General features: G+C 39.0%; 1 protein-coding gene across 2 annotated transcripts; it reads right to left on the bottom strand.

The window, feature by feature from the left end:
- Positions 1-11085: 11085 nt before the first annotated feature.
- CRX (cone-rod homeobox) lies at positions 11086-25189 on the bottom strand. 2 transcript variants are annotated; one of them, XM_077480966.1, is made up of 5 exons: positions 24996-25189; positions 20431-20475; positions 15041-15251; positions 13871-14022; positions 11086-12843 (listed from the first exon to the last, which is right to left on the bottom strand). In XM_077480966.1, exons 3-5 carry the CDS (start codon positions 15135-15137, stop codon positions 12220-12222), a joined length of 873 nt encoding a protein of 290 aa, XP_077337092.1. In that variant the 5' UTR covers positions 15138-15251; positions 20431-20475; positions 24996-25189; the 3' UTR covers positions 11086-12219. The 2 variants fall into 2 exon arrangements, with proteins under 2 accessions (XP_077337092.1, XP_077337101.1); XM_077480975.1 differs by having other exon boundaries at positions 15041-15248.
- Positions 25190-25806: the final 617 nt, after the last annotated feature.

Here is a 25806-nt window from a genome sequence, read left to right as displayed (position 1 = left end):
AGCCAGGGTTGATGCAGGTGGAAAACAGGAATAATCAGAAACAAGCTGGGTCAATACTTCAAGAGCAGAGTCTTCTGACAGAGCCCTCCTCTCATTTCCCCCTCCCAATGAGCAGCCTCCGGACTGAGACCTCCCAACTGAGAAATCTTCTCTGGGTGGGCCTGGTTGAACGCTTGGATAAGTCTTCTGGCGTAGATGTTGTTTTCACAAGAATTTTCTTCAGGATCTTACCCTTTCCACTTTATTAGGTACTGGGTCTGATTCCTCACTTTTCTGCAATCCATAATCACCTGAACCTCATGCTCGTCTTTCTCATCCACCAATATTAGCTCGGGTGGGCCTGTATTGCGCTCTGGAAAAGGTTCAGGAAAGCAGGTTTTAGTAACGTCACATGAAAAACCGGGTGGATTTTAAAGGAGGCTGGTAATTTCAATTCATAAGCCACATTATTGATCTTCCTTTTCATCAGGAATGGCCCCACAAAATTTGGCCCCAGTTTCCTTGATGGACAGGATAATTTCAGGTTAGTTGTGGATAGCCATACCTGATCACCGGATTGCAGAATTAATTCCCCACGTCTTTTACTGTCAAAAGCTCTTTTATTGTATTCCTGTGCCTTGGTGATTGCCTCCTGCAACATTTTGTTGTTGGATTCCAAGAAGGTTACTGTTTCTACCACAGCTGGAATGGAGCATTCAGAAATTGTATTTGGTAGGAATGATGGATGAAAGCCGTAGTTGGAAAAAAATGAAGATTGCTTGGTGGCAGAGTGTTTGGAATTGTTATATGCAAATTCAGCTAGTGGAAGTAATGATACCCAGTCATTCTGAGAAAAAGAAGAAAAAAATATCCTTTCCGTTTGACCATTAGTTTGGGGTTGGTAAGCTGAAGAGAAGGATAATTCGATTTTTAGGGTCTCTGAGAGAGATTTCCAAAATCTTGAGGTGAATTGCACCCTTCGGTTAGATACAATGTTAGCTGGGATCCCATGCAGCTTCACTATTTCCTTGATGAAAATCTGTGCTTTTTCCAGAGCAGATGTGTGCCATTCATGGGTAGAAAGTGTACCATTTTTGACAGCCGATCAACTACTACATAGATGGTCGTACAGCCTTCTGATGGGGGAAGTTCCATAATGAAATCTATTGAAATCATCTTTCATGGCCTGTCTGTGATTGGTATTGATTTAAGCAGACCCCATGCTTTGGTCCCTTTACTTTTATTTCAGATACATGAGGTACATGCCTCCACATATTTCCTGCAGTCTTTCTCCAGATGGGGCCAACAAAATGTATGTAGAACTAACTCAGTTGTTTTACTGGCCCCAAAGTGTCCCGCTAATACATGGTCGTGGCGCAAGCTCAGGACAAAAACATGTATTTCTGCTCTCTCAATCTCCGGTCAATCTGGATGGATAGTTTTATGAGATCATGCAGAGAATGACACCAACTCAGGCTAGCTCATCCTTCAAGGCTTCTGAAAGACCCATTAGGAACTGGTAGTGGAGAGCCTCATTGTTTCAATTGGTGTCAGCGATCCAGCGCCTGAAATTGGAAACGTAATCCTCGGCTGCTCTGCGGACCTGCTTGAGTGTGTGGAGTATTGCTTCTGCAGTGCTGGTTCGCTGAAGGTCATCCTAAATCAGAGCCATGTCATTGAAGAAGGTGGTCAGGGTATTTAGGGAAGTGGCCTTTTGTTCCAGTAGGTGGTGAGCCCATGACTGTGGCTTACCCTGTAGCAAAGAGATGACAAACCTTTCAGAAGTAGGCACTCAGGGCTTTGGTGGTAACATCACCACTGTAGGTGCAGCAGAGCATCAAGCGGAAGATGAGGGAGCAGCACCCGGGGTAGCAGCAGAGGGTGCTTATAAAGTCTGTACACGTTCTTCTAGCCGAACATAACCTTCCTGCAAGTTTTTGACAGCTTGTGTGAGTTCCTCCATGGGAGAGGTTCCTCACTCAGGTTCAGACATGGCTGTCTTGTACTGTCACGTAACTAGTGGGTAGAACCTGGTTATGCAGAGGAAGCCCTCTCTTGCCCCTCTGACTCGGGGGGCCCTTGGTAGTGTATACAGGTAGCGCAGGAGTGCAGAGTCACACGAGTGCCGGTTAAACGTACTTGCTGTTGGGCTGCTGGATGGCAGCGGGTCTCCATGGGCAGGAACAGGCTGGTACTTAGCCAAATGAGCAGGTCCCAAAGGTAGCTGGACAGGTTCTAGCAACTTGGTAGCTCTGCAGGGGCTGGAACTTAAGCACATCTGGTTACAAAGGATGCAGAGATGGTGAATGTATTGAATTTATTCTTCTCCTCAGTCTTCACAAGGGAATTGGGGGGCTTTAGTAACCAAAACTGCAGTGCTTATCCTCATGACATGTCACATGAAGCACCCTCATGGCTAACAGAGGACAGAATTAGAATTAGACTTGGGAAACTTAACATTAATAAATCACCGGGACCGGATGGCTTGCACCTGAGAGTACTTAGGGAACTCAGTCAAGGAATTGCCAGACCATTATTCCTAATTCTTACTGACAGTCTACTGACTGGAATGGTACCAGCGGATTGGAGAAAATGCCAATGTAGCATCAATATTTGAAAAGGGCCCAAAATACATCCCTGGGACTTACAGATCAGTTAGCCTAACATAAATAGTATGCAAGCTCTTGGAGGGGATGATAATGAAATATATATAAGATTTTAGTAATGAAAATGGTATCATTAGCAGTAATCAGCGTGGATTCATGAAGAATCGTTCTTGGCAAACCAATCTATGATTGCAAGTTACATACTAGGTTGAGAAACTCTGGGAGATTCCAGGATGTAAAAAGATCTTGGGGCCTAGTAGATGACAGGCTCAGCAATAGCATGCAATGTCAAGCTGCAGCAAAGAAAGCCAGCAGAATATTAGCATGCATAAAAAAGGGAATTTAGCCAAGGGATAGAACGATAACCCTGCCACTTTATAAAACTCTGGTTCAGCTACATCTAAAGTATGCTGTCCAGTTCTGGTCACCAATCCTCAGGAAGGATGTGTTGAAACTGGAGAGAGTCCACAGAAGAACAACCAAGCTAATAAGCAGACTGGAGGACCTCAGTTACGACGAGGAAAGTCTACACACATTAAACTTATCCTCCCTGGAGAAGAGATGCTTGGGTGGAGACATGATAGCGATATACAAATATCTCAACTGTGAGCCCAGCATAGGGAGGAAACGATTCAGTATCAGGGAGTATAAGAAGACACGGGGCCACTTAATGAGATTTGAAGAGAAGCGCTTTAACCTTCAAACTGCATAGGGGGTTTTTCACTATCAAGGCAGTAAGGATGTGAAACTCACTTCCAAATTCCGTGGTATCAGTGAGAAGCATTGGTAGCTTCAAGAACCTCTTAGATGGGAATCCTAGCGAGCACATACAGGGATATAGGATATGATTTTAGACATGAGCACACACACCCACACAGGTTGAACTGGATGGACTGGTGTCTTTATTCAACCTTACCAACTATGTAACTATGCACTCATCATTCATTTTGTGTATTTTCTTTTCCAAGAGTCAGGGAATGTGGTATAAATGTTTCTATTGTAGCTGCTTAATATGAATGCCAATATTTAAACCAATTCCTGTGAGCCCAAGTTCTCATGGACCTGCCCCCTGGGGGTGTGTCATCAAGTAACCTAAGCTTATGATAGAATGCTGCATAGGCCAGCACTCATAAAAAATATGAGAAAGCTCCACCCACTGCTAACCCTAGAGAAGATAAAGAGGGACCCTGGTCCATACCATAACTACATTAAAGTGGTTGTAAACCCTTACAAACCACTTTGACCTACAGGTAAGCCTAGATTAAGGCTTACCTGTAGGTCCAAGCAATATCTCCTAAACCTATATGGTTTAGGAGATATTTGCCCGAAAACGGGCACCGCTGTCTACGGCGCATGCGCCGTAGACAGCGCCGCGCAGGCGCACTGAGCGCGGCATTTCCAAGAATGGAGCTGCCGCGCATGTCGACTCCCGTGCGCATGCGCGGGAGTGACATCATCGCGGCTTCGCCGAATGACAGCGGCGGAGCTGCGAGACGCCACCAGCAAGATGGATGCGGCGAACTACAGGGGACAGCGGCGACTTCGCTGGCTCCTGTGTCAGGTAAGTGACACATAATGGGCTACTATGCGATGCATAGTAGTCCATTATGCTTTGCCTTTGCAGGGAATGAAAGAGGAAGTAAACCCATCAGGGTTTACTTCCTCTTTAAAAACACCTGAAATTAAGGTATTTAAGTTTCAAAGCACTGCTCTCCCTCTCCTCACTCCATCGCTGCCTTTGGTGTCCTGCTCCATCCTCCAGTGTTGTTCCTTTTCTGGTTTGAATGACGGTCCGTCTCATACAACCCACTTCCTTGGACAAAGGCTTTCATGAACACACCCCATTTGGGTAACACCCAACCTGGGCTAACAATAGAATGCTGCATAGACTAGTGCTCACAAGTCATGATGTGAATGCTGGTCTATGTAGGAGAAAGAACCACCAATGCTGGAGGTGATGAAGCCAGCCCATGACTCATCACATGATCATGTGTAAGACTTAATTTAAAATGAAAGGATAAGTTCATATATTCCAATGCCATTTCTGGACTATCCATCCCAATGTGCTTTTCTCTCACTTACCTTATTTACAGGAGGTTTAAAATCTTGTCAGTTTATTTGAATTTTTTACAATGATTTTCAGATTCCATCACTTCCTGTAGATCGTCTCTCAGCATTCACTTCCTGTAGATTGTCTCCCAGAAGCCTTCACTTCCTTGTTGCCTCACAGAAGAGGGCATGAGAGGGTGGGTGTGTTCACCACTCTGGACCACACTCCCACATTACAATACCACCTTCCACCTACTTCCTATACAATCTGATTGTACAATCTCCTTTACATCTCCAATCAGCTATATAGTATAAAGGCCTGCCTGATTGGATACAAATTGAATGGATTGTAAAGGTGGGTCCACCTATTCCATAGTTCTGATTTAAAGGAAATTGTACAGAGATTGTACAATCAGATTGCATAGTGTAAGGCCATCTTTATGGTACATAGGAGGGAATAGACAGAGACACTGAGTTGTCAGGTCTCATTTACATCTCCACGTAGCAAAAACGCACATTTGCGCATGTGTTTTTTGGGTTTTGGAGCATTTTCACTTGTCACGCATAAGGAAGCTCATTTACTTGAATAGGCTGCCCTATGCGCAACAGTCGCCCCAGAGAAGCTCCAGAACTATTTTTGGAGAGAAGCGTGATGTGGTACCACAGTTTTTGGAACATTTGAGGAGCCTTTAACATGTAACGACAACACGTTAAACGCATGGCAAAGCGCGCATTTTCTGTGGGGTTTGCAATGCATTTGGAAACACACAGATGTGAATGGAGCTTCGTTGTTCTTGTGTAAACATAACAACATAGGGCAGCCCGTTGATTTCAATGGGCTGCGCTACACGTGGTAAAGTATCTCATGGGACATTTTGGCATGGAGTCATGCTGTGCATTACAGAAATGATTTCACAGCTTCTGCTGTTCTCCTGTCACTGAGCTCAGACATGAAGCTCTTTACTGCCACCTCTGGCTACTATGTGTATGTGCACCCCTTGTGTGATTTGTACTGTGTTTCTCAGCAACATGTCAGCTTTGTGAAAACAGGCTGGGACTAACAAGTAGGGGCTGTGAGGGAAAGAGGGGGGCTGTTTGTGTACAGGATAGGGCCAGAGCCTTGTGTGTTTACAGGTTTGTGTATGTGAGGGGCTGCCATATATACAGGTCTGCGTATGTGAGAGGCTGGCATATATACAGGTATGTGTGTGTGAGGGGGCTGACATATATACACATGTGTTGAGGGGCTAACATATATACAGGTGTGTGGGTGGGCGCTAACATAGATACAGGTGTGTGGGAGGGGGCTGACATATATACAGGTGTGTGGGGGTGGCATATATACAGGTATGTGGGGGTGCTGACATATATACAGATGTGTGGGTTGGGTGCTGACATATACGGCCGGTGTGCAAATTCGGTAGGATGACCTGTGGGCAAGCCCTGGGGAATGTTGGTGGTCAGGCTGGGGGGGGGTCCCAAACCTAAAGCTGTGCAAGCTGGGCCCAAATTTTTCTGACGGCTGCCCTGAATGAGGTCAACTAGTAAACTCCTTCCTGTGTCTTACTGGTTTCTCCATCCCAAATCTATATATCAGGAGGTGGTGAAGCTTTATAAAAAATACAGCAATGGCTAAGGTAAGGCCTTGTTCTAGATACCAAAGAAAGCTTGTATTTTTCTGCAACTGAGATACAGTAATGGCATATTGGTACATAGGGAACTGGATTTTAGAAAAAAAAAGTGAACTTAGCCTTTAAGGTATGCATGCAAATATTTTTTTTAAAAACAGATGCAGACAACAGGGTTGGAAGACTTGGGGCCCAAAAAATTGAGTTGTGCTTAAAAAATGGTCTAATAGCCTCTAGATTGCATAGTAGAGCGGCTCCCACATACCGCCCAACTGTTCCTGATTTTGAGGGATTGCCCCTCATTCAGAACAAAGCCCTTAGTTCCTCCTTATATGTCCCTTGTTTTGGTCCGATCTATATAGTTGTATATAAAATGCACTACTTATCTATCAAAAAGTAACTGGACAAAATAATTTCCGCTTAAGTGGTCAAATTAATTAGTTGTGAATAATGAGAGAAATGTGGACCCAGCAGACTCATAAATGGATTTTCATTGTGACATCATCCCATTAGTTACATATACCAGACCATATAATATTTTTTCCTCATGTCATAAAAACATAGATTTATTGTATCTTTTTAAAAGATGCCATGTTGGTTGTAAACTCCGATGGCATCTTTTAATAAGATGCAATAAATCTATGTTTTTATAACGTTAGGTTTTTTTCTGCATATATTATTCATCTTTGTTCTGATTTTCACATGGTTTGGCACACTTAAAGTCCCCTCCCCTGTGGATGGAGAGCCCCTTATCGGGCTGGGTCCTGGTCTCTCTTCTATAGGGGAAAAAATATTGTATGGTCTGGTAGAAAATAATTTGTTGTAATAGGGTCAGACACATTGGACTTCCAAGAACATTGAAAAAGTGGTGGAACGGGTAGTAACCACTACTCAATCATACAGGTGGGCCCATTTCTGAAGAATTCTTGCCTTTCATCTCTCCCACCTTCCTTTGCACTATCCTTGTGAGTTTTTTTACTACTCAGGTGATCTTCCATGTTGTTATATTTTATGAGGCATTGGTGTGTACAGTAGGTGTTATTCATGTCACAAGAATCTGATCATGTGCTGCATAGGTTCCATATGAGTTTAGCTATGCTGTTGTGGGGCCTTATCTATTCAGGGATGCAAGGGATAATTCATCTTAAGCTTGCCACACATATCACAATTTAAAGCAGACCTAGAATCTCAGAAATCCCACTACTCCTGACAATGTCTTTATTGGCTTTCTTTTCAGAAGGACAGAACCATCTCTGTTAAGGCATTATTTAGGGTTGGTGGTGGCTCATAGACAACACAGTCATGTAAATCCTGTATACTGTGCAGTTCTTTGCCATGTTTACGAATGTCAAAAGGCAGCTTTAAATTGCCCTGCAGGAGTTTTGGTGCACTTTCTGAAGGTAATTGATATAATTTAACTCTGTGGGAAAGCGCAGCTAACCAGTACAAAAACCGTAGGTTAGCAGCTCTATAGTCAAAGCACAGTAGGGCAATGTGATACAGATTAGCCCCTCCTGCAGAATCCTAATTTGTGGCATAATACAAGGTTACAGTGTTGAAATCTAATCACTGCAGAAAAGGAGACTGAAGAAATGTTTTCTATTGTCTGCAGCAGACAGAAGCTAATGGACTACTGTGTAGATGTACACATACCTTCTTTTTCTTTTTTTTTTTAAATGCTTCTATTGCTGTACATTGACATAACAGGCATTTATTTGCATGGACTTGTAAATATAGGTCCACTCCACATACTCTATATTCCAACAACTAGTATGTTAGTAGTTGAGTAGTTTGAGGGTCTGCCAGGATATAAACCAAAGGGCTTGTTTAGGTAGGCCCTAGCACTACATCGTTGTTGATAAATCTAAAGGGAGGTTGCATAGAGACTGTGCAATGTTTTATCGGCATCTTTAGGTCCATATCACAATAGCAACTCCTCAGAAGGAAGATAAATGAGCACTAGATTTCTGAGATGCCACAGACTCTCAAGTTGGGGGTACAGCGGGTTGAACAGAAAAACCTGGCAGATCCTCGCATCAACACAAGTAATGTTGATGTGGGGATCTCTTCAGCTGTTCTATTGTATTCTATACAGGGGGGATGCCCCCTCCCCCCCCCGTCAGAATACACAGATCGGCTCTTGCAGCCATTGGCTTTGAGTGCTGATTGAATGCCATTATTCCAGCATGACCATTCAACAAAAGGCAGACAGTGGTACACACGTTCTGAAAGTCAGACAGTTCCTGCTGAACAGACCGAATTTCAGTACATGTGTACCGGGCTTTACTTGAGCATTTACATTGCAGTGACATGTAGCTAGGTTGGTTGAAGAGAGAGTGATACTATAAGAGCAGATCTCCTTTTGATTCCGTTGTTGGCGAGGTCTCACAATTTATCTTCTCAAATCCATAAGGAGGATCTGATTGCAGATTTTTTTTGGTTCCCAGCATACACTAGATGCTTTTAAGTCTCAGGGCTGCCACAGGTAAGTTCTGTCCAACTAAGTAAATACAAATACTCTCTTCACCATGGCTTTGTAGATACTACTGTGTGAAAATCTTGCAATTGAAATAACCAAGGAAACCTTAGTGGTGATTTAACCATACCCTGTCTACCCAAAAATAGAATATATGGATTTGGGTGAAGTTGTACTGTAGTTACAGTGCCTTGAAAAAGTATTCATACCCCTTGAAATCTTCCACATTTTGTCATGTTACAAACAAAAATATTAATGTTTTTTATTGGGATTTTATGTGATAGACCAATATTAAGCGGCACATAACTATGAAGAGCATAGCCAGTTAACATATCTCTGCAGCGGCTCTGGTGCGATTTGTACAGGAGCCCTGTGCCTCTTTTGGTTAGTTTCAGGTCCAAATTCAAAAATTCAGCTGAAATTGGACCTGACACAGTGAACGAGGACCCACCGGACTCCTGCTGTGAGCCACTGCGTGTTCATATGTGGACTCAGCCTTAAACTTCACAACTTTATCCCTGACCTGTCTGGTGTGTTCCTTGGCCTTTGTGATGCTGTTTGTTCACTAAGGTTCTCTAACAAACCTCTGTGGGCTTCACAGAACACTGAGATTAAATTACACACAGGTGGACCCTATTTTCTAATTAGGTGACTTCTGAAGGCAGTTGGTTCCACTAGATTTTAGTTAGGGGTATCGGAGTAAAGGGGACTGAATACAAACGCATGCCACACTTTTCAGATATTTATTTGTAAAAAATGTTGAAAATCATTTATCTTTCACCTTCCACTTCAAAATTATGTGCCACTTTGTGTTGGTCTATCACATAAAATCCCAATAAAATACATTAACGTGTTTGGTTGCAACATGACAAAATGTGGAAAATTTCAATGGGTGCGTAAATACTTTTACAAGGCACTGTATACATGTTTACCATATAAAGCTGTGTATGTCAGGGCAAAATAAAAGAATATAAATGCAGCATATCTCAATAGATGCATTTTATCCATTTAAAGACCCTACAATTACAGAGTTGATCCGTCAGAAACGCACTAAGGATAAGGTCAGTTTCACACAGGCTCAGGGCTGGACTGGGACAAAAATTTGGCCCTGGACTTCACCATAACTGGCCCACTTTAATTTTGAGTGTCTCCATCAGCACTTCCCCTTACATCAGAGCGTCCTCCCTCTCCTCCCCCTCCCACCTGTACTCACAGTTTTGGAGGCAGCTTCTCGTTCCTCTCTCCAATCATGTGATAAGTGACAAGTGATAAGGGGAGAGAGGATGGAAAGTCTGCCAGCTGTCTGTCTCCCTCTGCAGACTGGATGGAGCAGAAAGCCTAATGCTCTCTCCAGCAAGCAACGGCAGCAGCTCCTCCTAACAGGAGTGAAATCACGATCACTCACTGTCAGAGAGGAGCGATTCCAGGACTGCACCTGACCGGCCCACTGAGCCATCGGCCGACCGGGAAACTCCCTGTAGTCCTGATGGCCAGTACATGCCTGCACAGGCTTCAAATTGTATAAGAGCAGTGTGAACAGCAGACTTTGACAAGGTATTTGCAGAGCTTTCGGCAGGTTTTGTTGAAGCTTTTAGTACCATTCAATTTACAGTTTGTAAACGATAATCATAGGTCCTAATGGGAGTGTTGATTGCTGCTATAAACAAGCTACCAGCAGGCTTCACTTCTTGAAGCTTGTTGAAAGCTTGCTGAAGCATGGTAGCAGCTTGCTTAAAGCAGCAATCAACTCTCCCATTAGGATCTGTGTTTAACATTTTCAAACTGAAGCTGAATGTTACTTTAAAGGCTTTCTGAAAGCTCTGCAAATGCTTTGTCAAAGCTTGCTGTCACACTGCTCTTATACAAGCTGAAGCCTCTTAAAAACAGGCCCAAGTCCTGATGGGGATTGACAATACACAACAGTTTTGTGGAGTATTGTATTGTCTGTTTTCTGTGGCCAAACTACTCGGACTGACCTTCTTTCATATCTTCACGACATAAAGGCTAATTTATTTGTAGTTCTAAGATAAAAACTACGAGGGCTAATTACTTTCCTTGAGATATAAGGAAGTGAGCAGTTGACACGGGACAGCTCTGAATTTCTGGCACGATCAACAAGTTTTTATTTATAAAAAATGTTTGCACTTATCAAATATCTATAACAAAAGAAGTTCAAAGATATATATATATATATATATATATATATATATATATATATATATATATATATATATATATATGTTATTATTTATTAATTTTTTTGCACTTATCAAATATCTATAACGAAAGAAGTTCAAAGATATATAATATAACAGACCAAAAGGGAGTAAATAAGAGAAGTTCATAGTTAGGGTTTATATACTCTTTAATTATTGCTATAGGTGTCACTATTACTTTGTTTTTTCTTTACAGTTCTCACTCTCGCATGTTAGTATTAATCAGATGCACAATCAATACACAAGGATGAATCACTGTATTTTAATATTATTCCACACTTTTTTTCAAATAACAATAATTAATAATATAACAGATCTATAGGAACAATTTTCTCTCTTAGCAACCATTTGAGGCAGCAGACACACAGACTAATAACAACACTATACAATGTTACACAATAACATAGTCAAGTACACAGGGACACATTTAATTTTTTAAAGGAACGGGGTTGACAAGCCCTCATCCACTTGGAATGGACTATGACTCTTTATAAAATAAGTTAAACTGGTTTTAAAAATATACATGAAAAAATACATCCAGATTTACATGGCTCTGCTTAGGTGGTTTAAACAATTTTGTGACAGCTTCTGTGGGCTAAAGAGTGACAGAGTGTGTAGGCAAAAAGGAATCATCCATCGTTATTATGGCATCAGTAATATCACCTCCCAAACTTCAAACAGACATGTTATGTATGGTCCACCCACGACACATAAATACGGTGTTGCCACAATTTGTAAGCAAGGAAATAGACATAGCAGTTTAGAATTTATTAGGTGGACATAACTGAATTTTTCTAGTTGTAGATTTTCAAAATCCCAAAGATCTAGATCCTTTATAGAAAGTTTGGTAACATTTAGCAAATGTTTCTTCAACAGTTGTCAATTTAAACACTGATGACTAATGAGAGGACAGTGGAGTTGGTGTTGTTCATTTCTGTACACAATGCATAGTCAAAGGCAAAATCCAAAACTGGACTCAGCTGTATGGTATGACAGAAAGTTATTTTTACCCTCAACCGAAGTGCTTTCATATCCCAGAACTGATGACACCCATCAACATCGGAGACAATTTGATTTATAATTGGAGAAGTGGATTTTTTTTTTTCTAAGCACAACATTTCAGCATGTCCTTCTACCAAGAAATAGACACTGAAGTTTTGAAGTTGGTGTCTTTTGTTATCTACCCACTGCTGGACTTCAGCCATGCCATTGAATCTAGTTGATTAAGATTCGTGAATATCAAGCTTTGGAGTCTTGAACTTGATTCACAAGACCTGGAATTTCCATGAACTTTGGTCCTTATAATCAAGACAGTCAGTGGCATTGAAATTAAGCTTCCAAGAGGAAGTTTGGTCTTTGTAGTCTAAGCAATCCACCGATGTGAAGCCAAGGCTGGAAGTTCCATATCCCTGGGCAGAGAGAGATGCCGGGGACTGGCTGAGATGACTACCCATGGTGGAAGTGGCAATAGGACTCAGTGTGGCACCTGGAGCTGAGAGCTGTGGGTGCATGGGAGATAAGTAAGAGCTGCAGTCCAGGCCTGTGAAATAAGATGAGGATCCACCATAGCTCTGAGTATAGGCTGGGGCTTGACTGTATGTCATAGGATATCCAGCTGATCTCTGCATACAAGGAGTGGTGACTGCAGAAAGTGGATCTGGAATTGGTGATATGGAGGCTGGACTCCAGATAGAGACTGTGGCACTAGCTGTGGAGCATGGAGTCACTGCTGTGCCTGGTGGAGGTGGACTATATTGGCCGTTGGTGCTAGCTTCTGAGTTAGTCTCTCTTGCTGGGGAAGTTTTCTTCTTGGCAGGACGAGGTTTGGCCTGTCCACTGCTTTGCTGCTGCTGTTGGCGACATTTGGCCCGTCTGTTCTTAAACCAAACCTACAATTTGAAAAGTAAAATGTAACCATAAACAAATATGATTAACAGACTAAATAGAATATACAGTGTTTCCTGAAGCATTTGCATAAGTGGATATAGGTTACTTTAAACCCATGGAAACAACTCAAGTACCACAAACAATTTCCAAGGCAATCACTCATTCTACAGGTTTAGCTTTACTACCTCATAATTTGTTAGTGGTACATAGGTCAGGGAATGGGTCCCTCCATTAGAGCCCAGTAACAGTGTGGGTTTACATCAGACTCTTAATATGAAAGTCTCTCTAATAATTTATGAAATCCAGACAAAGACTGTATAAAGCCAGGGGCATGACTATAAGCTATAGGGCCTTAGAGCAAAGTCTAAACAAGGTCCTCCGAATATTTTATATTTAAGAAAAAAAAAGCATTGTAATAATGAAAATAATTCCTAAAGAATACTGCAAAAGTTATCTACAAAAAGAAAACTTATACAGTCAGAATAAATGCCCAACTGTGAAAACACTGAAACAAAAGGATGTGAATAACAGACAATGGGGTTTATTTATTAAAGGAAAATAGACTGTGCACTTTGCAACGTGTGGTTGGACGCTACAAGAGCAGTTGCTCCTGAGCTTAGTAAATGAGCAGAAGCTCTGTTGACGTCTATCATCCAATGCATTTTTTATTTATTTTTTCCTTGCATGTGATTGGGTATTCTTTGCAAAGTGAAGCTTTGTCTCACATTGCAAAGTGCACGTCTATTTGTCTTTAGTAAATCAACCCAACTAATTTGACTAGTCCAAGAAGCCAGACAGCCAATGTAAACTAAAAAACTGATTTGGTGTCTGAAATCTTTTTGTGTGTTCTGTGTCAATGAAGCATAGACATGTTTTCTGGCTCCTCAACATAGACTGCAGATGTCTAGATTGGAACTCTGGGCTCCCTATTCTGAGTTCTGCAGTTTATACACCAAATCATCATCGATCTATGCAGGGGCATCAAAACTGGCATATCAATGATAATAATATAAGCTATTCACTTCTTACCTGTACTCTCGATTCTGGCAGATTTATCTTTAAGGCCACCTCCTCCCTCATGAATATGTCGGGGTATCGAGTTTTCGCAAATAAGGCTTCCAGAATATCAAGCTGTGCCCTGGTGAAAGTCGTTCTCTCTCTTCTTTGTTTCCTTGGAGTGTCTGAGATTGGTTAAAAAGGAAAGCGTTTAGATACAGAAATGCAATGTTTTTAATAACCAATACCTAACAGAGTTACTCAATTATAAGTCAGTTCATGCTTTTTAAATAAACATGAACGGTGTTTGCTACCTAAGGAAATTTTAGCTATATTTAAACAAAGAACAATGCAGATTAACTGAATATACAGTATAGGATTACGTTTTTCTCTTATGCTTTCTACAGTACATAGCTTACTAGATGATGTAGGAAAGAAATTAATTTCAGTTTTTCTTTCTGGCCAATTTGTTTGTTTTGTTTTGTTTTTTAATCAAAAAGGTTTTCATTTGGCTTAACACATCCCGTTACAATTTGGTGTTCTGGCCTATTATTAGAAATAATGGGGTTGTGTCACCAAAACTATAGAGTACAAAATCTGGTGCAGCTGTGCATGTCAGCCAATCAGCTTCTAACTGAAACTTGTTCAATTAACCTTTGACAAAAAAAATCTGGAAGCTGATTGGTTTCTATGTAGAGCTGCACCAGATTATGTTCTCTCCCGTTTTAGTAAATCAACCCCAACGTGTAACACAGTTCTGAATTAGTCCTAAATAGCAGTCAATACATATCTTTAGAACTAGAAAATAAATGGATGTAACAAGATAAAGAACCCTGTTCAGCAGACCAATCGTATTTAGATTAACATTCTACAAGAAAAAAATTGGAAAAAAATAAAAAAAATAAAAAAATTTAAATTGAGCTACCTGGTTTAAAATTAAATTTTTTTCCTTGATACATTAACATTATTAGTATTATTAGTATTATTAGTTCTGTCTAAAACTATCCTACACTTATTCATCCATATAACACAGATCTGTTGTGAATAAACATCTCACAAGTGCTTGTAATTGTTGACATTTTATATTAAACAATAATTTATCTAAAATGATTCTTCACTAAGACTTGAATAGCAAAACAACACAGGAACAACTAACTTACAACACAAAAATAATAGCATACAATACTAAGGTATAGTACTTACTTGGGTACCCCACTGCCGAATGCAGTAGATCCATTCCTGTTCCAGCTAATGTCAGCCCATTCACTGCATAGTGAGGTTGTTTAATGTAGGACATCATTTCAACGATTGGGTGTTAGGAGGCCTTAGTAGGTGAAAACCTGTTAGCTCCTTGTTCCGACTCCTCGGCTTCACCAAGATCTTAAAGCCGTTAGCAAATCTCCTTTAGATTCTTCTGAAAAAACACAGACACCAGAGATGATTCTTAATTTCCCAAGTAAAAGGTCCACAAAGTAGGAATCCTTATTCCATGTTCTCCAAAACTATATCCTATGTCCAAGAAGTCTTCTGAGCTTACTGGGGACAGGTAAGATCAATGTTTGCTTTAAAAGCTCCCCCTCCAGACCACTAACTAATTAAATCAAAGAGTGTCTAGAAATCTCCACCCACTCACCACCTCCCCCGTTACTCCCCAGTACACTTCCCCCTCAATTTTGGGTGGAGACTTTACAAGAACTTGAGGTGGGGTAACATTTTAAGGTAGTAATGTGGATTTTAGCAGAAAAAAAGTGTTTTGTCGTCTTTAGGGTACTAGTGCTTGTAATGAATATTTGTTCATAAACACCCACACGCATATCTATCTATCTATCTATCTATATATCTATATATATATATATATATATATAGATATATATCTATATATATATATCTATATATATATGTATATATAGATATATATATATATATATATATATAAAATGATACCTTGGAGAGATTTATTCAAAAGTATTTATTAGGAATAGCTTTTTAGAGTTGTTAAACTTTTTGCTGTGTAATGGAGTTAAGGCTCCATGCTCACTGGGCTTAAAAAAAAGGCTGGTCTCTTAAACGTTCATATAGAGCATTTTTTGTACCAAGTCTAGATGAATTTAGGTTTTTTTTTCCTGCTTCTAAACATTGAGCTCAAAATAATGCCTGTAAATGTCCTAATGTGCGTGGACACATAGGATAACATTGAGCTGTTTCAACAGGCAGAACACAAAACTCCTGTAGAAGCAACATTTTTATGCCAGAGTGCATGGAGCCTTAATGTTTAAACTGAAGAGTTTTCTGGAGATAATGAGACTTTAATAGGGGAATTTCTATTGTCCTTAATGCATTTTAAGGTTTTATAGTGTAAAATGGCCAAAGTCTGAAGCCACAGTCCCAGCCATTGATAGTCAAATGCCCCTCCTTACAGTATGTTCACCAGGGGGGTAATGACATAAGACAATGGTTCCACATAGTGATCTGGGAGATACAAAAGGATTTATTTAACATGGGGAAAATGGGTGAGGTGTCCCCAGCTAATATCCTATTACACCTTTTTGTTTGGGTGTCAATTGCAATCACTGAGGGTGTGTTAATACTGTGCTAATTGGGTAAACAGAGATAGGGGGATCTGTTAGTTTACTCCTCCAGAATCACATCTGGTTGAGAATATTCTGAATTATTCGCTTTACCCCCTTCAGGCTGTAGCCCCTTGGGGCAAGAGTGGGGGATGTAGCTCTTTCTGCCAAAGGAGTAGCTCTGTATACAAGCACAAGTTAATAGGACTGCAATAAACTTCTCAGCAGCAATGATACTAAGTAATTGGCTCAACATCTTCTCAATTACCGGCATTTGAGGGTATTCCCTAATGGGACCTATAATAACATCACCTCGCTGCTCAGCAGATCTTATACTTATCTACGTTTATTTTTCCCATATTAATGACTTTGAGCAAATGTGACATCTGAATTTATATGAAGCCACAGTTTTACGATTATAGTTGGCTGCATTGACGTTGGTTTTGCTTTCTTACAAAGTTATTTTTGGTCTCATATCATAAAGCTATAACACAAGGATAAGTATCTAAGTATTTAAATCCTGTATAATAATAATCATAATAATAACCCCATATAGCAAGTTTATTGCTGTAAAAGAGGGAAATCTCTCTCTCTATGTACATGATATATGCCTTTCAGGTACAGGTAGCTTGAGATGCTATGTATTGTATGATTGGATTTCTGTGTGAAACAATCTTTTATATTTTGGTCTAACATCCCTAGTTATTCTCCCGATAAACCAGTTTTGATATATAGAAGGAATTATTGGTTGAGAAACTCCCAAAATGTTTGCCTATTAGACAAGTAGGCTACTGATTCAGCCAATATTGCTCAATGAATTTAGAGCAAATGGAACTTTAGATAACGTGCTTTTCACTAATTAAACTATACTTTCCCACATTGAATTTTAAATACAAAGTGCTTTTATCTGAAAATATCTTTGTTTTGTTATCACAGATCACTTTGATCCATCAGTTTCACATCACCAAACAATCAAAATGATTCAATTTGCACTGAGTACCACATACAATCCATACTCCAAGTTCTGACACTTCCTCCATGTCTGGCACATGCTCTAAAAGTGGTCTCATAATCAACAGTTTTGGTGTCCTTCCTTATCCATTTAAAACCTTTTTTAATTTATTGTTCTTTTCTTAAGATATATGTTTATGTATTGTTGGTTTCATCTCCTGAAATACTAGTTTTGTTTGAGGTTTGACTAAGTGTGCCGCTATACTACTTTTACCTTTTTTCTCTTATCTGCTATTGAAAAGGTAGTTAGAAAATTATAGCAAAATAATGCTTTTAATTAAAAAAAGAGTTGCTCTAGCTGAACAACTCTTTTTTGCCTGCATGTTACATTTAGTCTATTCCATGACATAATTTTAGTGGGTGCCTCTGCACATTATAAAGCTGGATTCCTCTGATCATAAGAACAATGCATATATTATATAATATTCTATGTATATGATAGATAGTTTTCTTAAATTCCGTTTTTTATTTTCAGGTTTATTTATTTGACAGTCTGTTTAGATTTTGTGTGTATTTACTTTTGTGTGTATATGCAATTTGATTTTATTTATTTTTATTTTATACCAATGGTTATATGGAATAATGGAATATCCATTAGTTCTCATTCTTACAAATGTTATCTATATGGAGAAATAATTTGTAGAACTAATTTTTGTACTTCTGTATTACTGCAATAAACTCAATATGAAATAAAAAAAATGTTAAAACTCCACCTTGAAAATTCATTATAACTAAACTACAATCATTTTTGGAATTAAGGTACATTTTATACAGTTATGCTTTCTATATAGCTACTCAAATTGCTTTTGTGATATTTTATTCATTCGATTAACTACTTTGTATCAAATTTTACAATTTTTATAGCTGTAACTTATACTTTTCTCTTGCCTGTCTTCACTAAAATTTAGTTTTTAGAGATTTTCCTGCCACTCGTGCAATATTATCACATGAAAGGCAATTACTGAAGATATACCCATCCCATTCCACATATCTACTTGATTAGTGTGCAGTTTGCTCCCCATTTAGTTCAGGTAATGTGCATTGAGATTTGAGTACACAGTCATTAACACCTACCCTTAGCTAATTACTTCCCACTGTACATTGTCATTGTGCTAAAGAATTTGATAGAGATCTGTGTAATGGGGCCAGACAGTTATTATCCATTGCCTAAGTCGCTCATCATCAATATAATGACAGGTGCTGTAAAATGTTGCTTTTAATGGTTGTTGGTACACAATTAATTATGCCAACTGAAGTCAAACTAATTTTTAAGTTTTATAGTACTCACTATTAATATTCGTCCAAGTGTTTAACAAATTTTTGCCTTTTTAATGCTGATTTATTAAATTTTTTTGTTACTATACATTATTTGTATTTTTTTGCCAAGAAGGATTTTTAAAATGCATAAATTATTTTACAAATACATTTTTTTTTTAATTTTGATAGTTTATGAAACTATTTTGTGCAATCCCATATTACATTTTTTTTATTCTATCTATCTATCTATCTATCTATCTATCTATCTATCTATCTATCTATCTATCTATCTATCTATCTAATTATAATGTTTTATGAGGGAAGATGGCATACTGTATTTCATTCTGCTCTAGCTAAAGGGTACATTTTAAAACGAATGGTGCCATACATTACTTCAGTTTGACGCTTTTTCAAAACCTGGCTAAAATGGGCTTCATCAGCAATGTATTGTTTAAACTCAACCTAGATCACACCAATATACTGAGTGAAAAGGTTTTTTGAAAAGATACTGCATGAAACACTTTTACATAGTTAAAATACTGTTTGTGCACACCAAAAAAATAAAATAAATAAGCATTTGTGTGTACTGTGCATGCACACTAATTTAATTGAGCTCTTGTTGTTATTGTAAGTCATCACTTAGCATCAGAACACGCTCCGCAAGTCATCCAGCAGAGCACTATCTTTGCAGAAGATTAACATGGAAGTCTCTAGGAGGAGTAGTAGTCAAATGACAGACAAAAGACCATCCCCAATTATTAGTGCTAAACAGTTTGACCCTGAATAATTGACCATCCCCAGCTGCTACAGCAACAATCTTATGCTTGTATTGCATGCCTGTTGATGGGGTTTTAGGCATATTTGAATAGCTTAATTAGAATAAAGATGATAGATAGATAGTCTAGTCAATCCAATCTAGTGATAAGCACTTTTAACGAGCAGTTTCCTTCCACTGACAACTACAAAAAGGTTTCGGTCATGTTTTTCTATAGCCTAGTAAACACGATGAGATTATCGGACGAATGATCATCCATTTATTTATTTTTTGCATGCTAATCTCCATATCAAATGCAAATAGGTTACTAAAGTATAAAAATTCTCAAACGAAAGAGAAAAAATTCAGAAGTGTTGTAATGTATTTGTATTGTATTTTTGGACGAAAACTGTACTGATTAAATGAAAATCGTACGATCTGGTATCGTACGAGTAACATTTTTGTGTTTGTCCCTTCAGAAAATTTCAGATGACAGCTCTGTAATAATGATCAGATTATCATATGATTGTCCAATCTAGTGATAAGCACTTTTAAAGAGCAGTTTCCTTCCACTGACAATTACAAAAGGGTTTTGGTAATGTTTTTCTATAGCCTAGTACACACGATGAGATTATCTGATGAATGATCGTCTTTTTTTTTCTTTGCATGCTAGTCTCCATATCGAATGCGAATAGGTTACAAATTCTCAAAGAAAGTAAAAAAAATTCAGAAGTACTGTAATGTATTTGTATTGTATTTTTGGACGAAAATTGTACTGATTAAACGAAAAACGTACGATCTGGTATCGTATGAGAAAAATTTCCATGTTTGTCCCTTCGGAAAATTTCAGACGACAGCTGTGTATTAGCGATCAGATTATCGTACGATCGCGTCAAAGCGGAATTTTTCGGTTTTCGCATTGTGTGCACGAGACTTAAATATTAATTTTGTAGTAGTAGCTCTGCTTTTTTAAAGTTTATCTGTGGACAGATATATTTACCTACCTTATGCAATTTACTCCCAGTCAGTCTAACCATCGGTTGCGTTCTCTGCAATAAAACACAATAAAGAGAGTCATGATTAAAAACTATAGCACAAGTAGCAGGGAATCTCAGTACTATTGTGACCCACTCAATGGAGCCAGGAGTATGACTGTCACCTGCACTGTGTGGTCCTTGCAGGGTTAATAGGCTGAGTAATACAGATCACATTGGGATTAATACAAAGGCATAAAGGAGACTTGTCTTGGGAGTTGGTTAACCCTCCATTTGTCTCGCACTGCAGGAGGTGAATGGGGATTGACTCTACAGCAGTTATGGACTGGAGCTTGTATGTTTTGTGCCAGCGCACACAAGTTTTTAGTACTAGTGTATAGCTGTCAGTAGATAAGCACAATTTAAGAACAACAAGACACTTGTAAGATATCTTTTTGACTCCAGACATGCATTGCCCTGTATTTCTGAGCCCACGTACACACGGTCAGAGATTTTGCCAACCAAATCCGTGGGATTTTGCCCGTCGGATTTAGTCCGATGGATTGTGTCCGAAACTGTTGCATACACATGGTTGGGCCAAGTTGGCGAAAAATCTGATCTTTCAGAACGTGATGACGTAATTTCGTTACGATGGGACTACATTCAGGCTAGTAGCCAATAGCTTTGATGTAGGAATTTGATCTGAGCATGCGTGGCACTTGGTCCGATCAAAATGCTCTACACATGATCGGATTAGGTCCGTCCGGCCCAGTTGGTCGGGAAATATTTCCAACATGTTGGAAAATTGGGTCGGACGGAGATTCGGACAGAATCAGTCCGATGCATACCACACACAGTCGGATTATCTGACGACACGGTCCGATAAGACTCATTCCGACAGATTCTCCAACCGTGTGTACAAGGGCTCAGAGGTGTTTCTAATACAAAGTAAAGTACTGGATTAACTTTGCTCAATTAGTACAGAAAGTAGGGAACCATCTTCTTCAATTTTCAAATAAAATCTATTTGATTTTTTTTTTATAAACCAATATATTATATAATGGTGTGTGCATTCTACTTACACCAAGACTGATGCTCAATTACACAGATAATGCTGATATTGGGTTCTGGTTTCTAAATACGTATGGATATATCTTTTAATTAACATGTCTCTCTATAAAGAAAATATGTATATACAGGCATACCCCACTTTTAGGTAGGCATTGGGGTTTATTTACTAAAGCTAGACAGTGCAAAATCAGGCTCACTTCTGCATAGAAACCAATGAGCTTCCAGGTTTTATTACCAAAGCTTAATTGAACAATCTGGGGTTAGAAGCTCATTGGTTTCTATGCAGAAGTGAGCCTGATTTTGCACTTTCCAGCTTTAGTAAATAAACCCCATTGTGTACTTAAAAGTGGGGTATGCCTGTATATGCATTTCTGAATTGCATTTTGTTCTGTGCAAGCTTGCAGACATTTTTTATTGAACTTGAAACTGGACCAGTGAACAGACAACTGTGCTTAAATATTTATAGTGATGAATGTCTTCCTATGTTTTTGCAAGACTTTTTTTTAAGAGCACTTTATAGATATAGATGCTTATGTAGATATCGTTGTTTTATTACTTCATCTTTCAACATCACCTAATTTTACAATGTCCTTAAGTTTAAAATAATTAATTAGATCGCTGTTATTTTTGTAACTTCTCATACACAGTGATCTGCAAAGAAAAGTAAGTGTTGTCTTAAATCTGATAATTATTGAGGTGTATATGAACCACCTCCACCCCCAACTTTTACACCTAATTGTTATCCGCTTATATATGGTTTGAGGGATCAAACATACAATTACGCAGTAACTTCATTTGTTGTGACATATGTTTTCATTTGTTTTCAAGCTCACCAGAAGATCTGGCAGGGTTCCCGCTAACAATATTTTACAGATTTGGCCAAATCAAGCATGTATCATCAGGCATTTAGAAGTTGAGTCAGGAAAGTTTCTTTTGCAAGGGTAGAAAAGATACAAAGGACTAATCCAGGCTGTGAATAGGACCATGAAACCAGAGGTAGCATCCTTCTATTTAAGGATACGCTAACTGTCTTGATTATAAGCCAATTTACAATGTGACGCATTCCATACTTTTCCTTTTCTCAATGTAAGTGGAAAGAATTGGTCCCTGCTTGCATGGAGATTTCCTCACAAGTTGTAAATCTCTGGGTGCAAACCTTAGTGTACTTCTAGTACTTGGGTGTCCTTGTTGATTTCCCCAAGGGTTAGCGCAAAAATGGCTCATCGTGGCCAGAGCACGGCATCAGCCCTTTAGAAGCCAGAGTGGGATTGGACCAGGTATGGCCACCATAAAGCTGCAAGGAACCATGAATCCAAAGTAAGCATGGCAGAGTTTTTGCTTGTCTCTATCTACAGTGGTTATTGGTTGCCAGTTCCTGTTTTTCGTTTTTCTGAGTCATTTTAATGTTGCCTATACACATAACAATCTTTTAGCAACTTGTGGTCACAAAGGCAATTGAACAACGCAACCTACCGCTATCCATGACAGTTTGTTAAAACTATGCAAGTTGGGAGTTGATTACTTTAATGCACATTTTTATTAATTTATTGGCAAGAGTGATTAAAAGTAGAAAATTGCCATATATGTATAGGCAGCATTAGACTGCATCTAAAAGGAATTACTCCTCCTCAAGTAAAGTCCATGCAATCTTTATTGCCCTCTCTTTGTATATTCCATTCGTCAATGGTAACAACAGAACTAAGATGCACAATTAATGCATAGCTAAAGCCAGAAGACAAGACTTAATTTTATAAATAGAAAGGAGAAGGAACCTTGGAAATGTAACATGACTTACAGAACCTGGACTATACATTTCCTAGATATTGTATATTATGTTGTTTTTTTAATTTATATGCACATTTTACAGCACAAGCTTCTTAGTGAGATGTCTGCCACTGCAAACATTTTCTTTTTTTAGTTCTCCAAATTACTGCAGGATGCAGCACATGCACACATTTAATAGACTTCAAGTTTTTTTAAGTATTCAATGCCACCCATTGCATACATTTAAACACTGCTTGCTGCCAAATGAATGAAGCGAGGACTTAGTACACGGTTAACTTGAACTGACTATGGAACATTCACATTGACCAAAATTTCTGTTTACAGTTCAGAATAAAAATTTGAATATTTGCCTTTTGGCACAGTAGACACTTCAAGAGCTTGTGCATGTGTACAAAAGCAAGGTACGTCCTAAATAGTGTAGTAAATTACTTTGCTGCTGCTCTAGCTCGCAATATGAATTTTGAAGTGAGCCTTGGGGTATCACCATCACTTCAGAAAGTATGCGCAGCACACTCACAGCAAAACAATAGCTCCTCATCTCTATCTTAAGGCTGGTCATGTTAAATTCAATGTGTTTTCTGATCTCCGATCAGGCCTGTGACTCATAAAAATCATAAGGTGAACAATCTGCCTTTTTTGATGTCTCATTTCAAGACCACCAGTTACAGCAATACAAAAACATCAACATTTGTCACTTACATACAAGACTAAACAACTTGCTCGTGGCACATACAGATAGGTCTAGGTGCGAGAATAATAATGTCTTCAATGATCAAGGTGAGGGAAGAGAAAGTGTCAGGTTCTCTGAGACAGACATTCCCATAGTGGGAGGGTGTTTTCATGACAGATCTGGTACCACAGGCGGTTTTTGCTTTTAAAAGAGACACCACATCCTTTGTGGGAAACATGTCAGGGCTTTGGCAAGTATGAATTAAACAAAAAAAAAAATCCTCATAAAACTCTTTGACGTTAGGAAGGGGCAAGTTGGAACGGTGAAAATAATTATTTTGTCGGCAATGTACAACTAGCGTAACAGCGTGTATATACTATGCAAGCATGAGTAGGTGTTATGTGCGCATTCAGGTGTTTGTGGATATGAGTATTGTATATATATATATATATATATATATATATATATATATATATATAATGAATAAATAAATACTTATACAAATAAATTAAATAAAATTTAGTTTTTTTTTTTTCAATTCTAGTCCGGAAAAGCATAGTGTGTGAAAAAGTGATGATTTCTGATAGCTTAAAAATGAACCAAAATCTATCTATCTATCTATCTATCTATCTATCTATCTATCTATCTATCTATCTATCTATCTATCTATCTATCTATCTATCTATCTATCTATCTATCTATATTTGTAGTCTCTGTTTATGTCTAGCTTCAGCATCTCTCTTGTTCTGTATGTTCAGTTGTATTCAAGTTCTTTGAAGTTCAAGTGTTTGTCTTCAAAATATGTTGCAGGACTTCTCAGAATAATGCTGGTGTGAAAAAAGAGATGTATCTGGATAAAGAGACCCTTGTGCAGTGTTTATTTCCCGAGCTGTTGACCCCAACATAAAGAAGTTAATCTAGATCAGAGGAGCAGAGCTGCATTATCGGGGTAAGGACTTTAAATCATTAGTCATAATTTTATCACGATGGCTAAACCTCTCTATTTTAAATCTGGATCAGATATCCTGCGGATAGAAAACTGGAAGAGGAATGAGATTCGGAGACTTACCTCGGAGCAGACCGGACGGGCAGCAAGAAACACAGGTAGCGAAGCTTGTCTTGCTCGGGATGTCACTGAAGGAAGCTGGAAGATGAGGACATCAGTTTGAAATAAGTATCATCAAAGATAGTTGGGTGACCATCTTTAAGCCGGTCGGGTTGTGATGTCATGGAGCATTGTGTGAATTTCACTGGTTAATATGAGGCGTGTGGCAGTGGGTGGACTGGGGAAGGGGAGGGCGAGAGGTCTACCATGGAGGTGACATTGCTAGCTTGCCCACCCTGGCTCGTGTGCGCTGTGTGTTGACTTAATCCTGAGATGACATGCCGGGACCAATTAGTGTTTATCTCCCTAGACGGGATGCTGACACGTAGGCTCCCTTCTGGGGCCTTGGGCAGATGTCCCCATGGACAGATCTGGTCCCTTTTCTGGTAGAACGTTTGGGACAGCTGGTGGTTACTTAGAGCTGGTGGGCATCCATATGGCCTAATAGTTGTCAGTATAGCATATTTTGTATTGTCTGGAAGCAGTATTGCATTGATCTTCTCTTTTATAACCCCTCTGGTTATATAAAGATGTCTGGCGCTGTTCCCCCTCAGTCATGTATGGGGTCTACAGTTAATGTATCTACCTGATTAGACTTTAATATTTGTAGAATTAAATTGGCAGTGGTTTCTATAACTCCCTCATATGCACTCTTGTATTTATCCAATTTGTATGACATGTAACAATAAAATTCTGTAGTAATACACTTGAAACTTTTTTCATGCCTGCAGTCAGGAAAAATTGTCTATTTTTTACCATGAGTTATTGGTCCACC

Source organism: Lithobates pipiens, unplaced genomic scaffold, assembly GCF_037356315.1.
Source record: "Lithobates pipiens isolate NorthernLeopardFrog02 unplaced genomic scaffold, aLitPip1_a1.2 Scaffold_1, whole genome shotgun sequence".
Taxonomy (NCBI): domain Eukaryota; kingdom Metazoa; phylum Chordata; class Amphibia; order Anura; family Ranidae; genus Lithobates; species Lithobates pipiens.
Note: the sequence above shows the minus strand (reverse complement) of the source record. Positions and strands in the feature narration are given on the sequence as shown.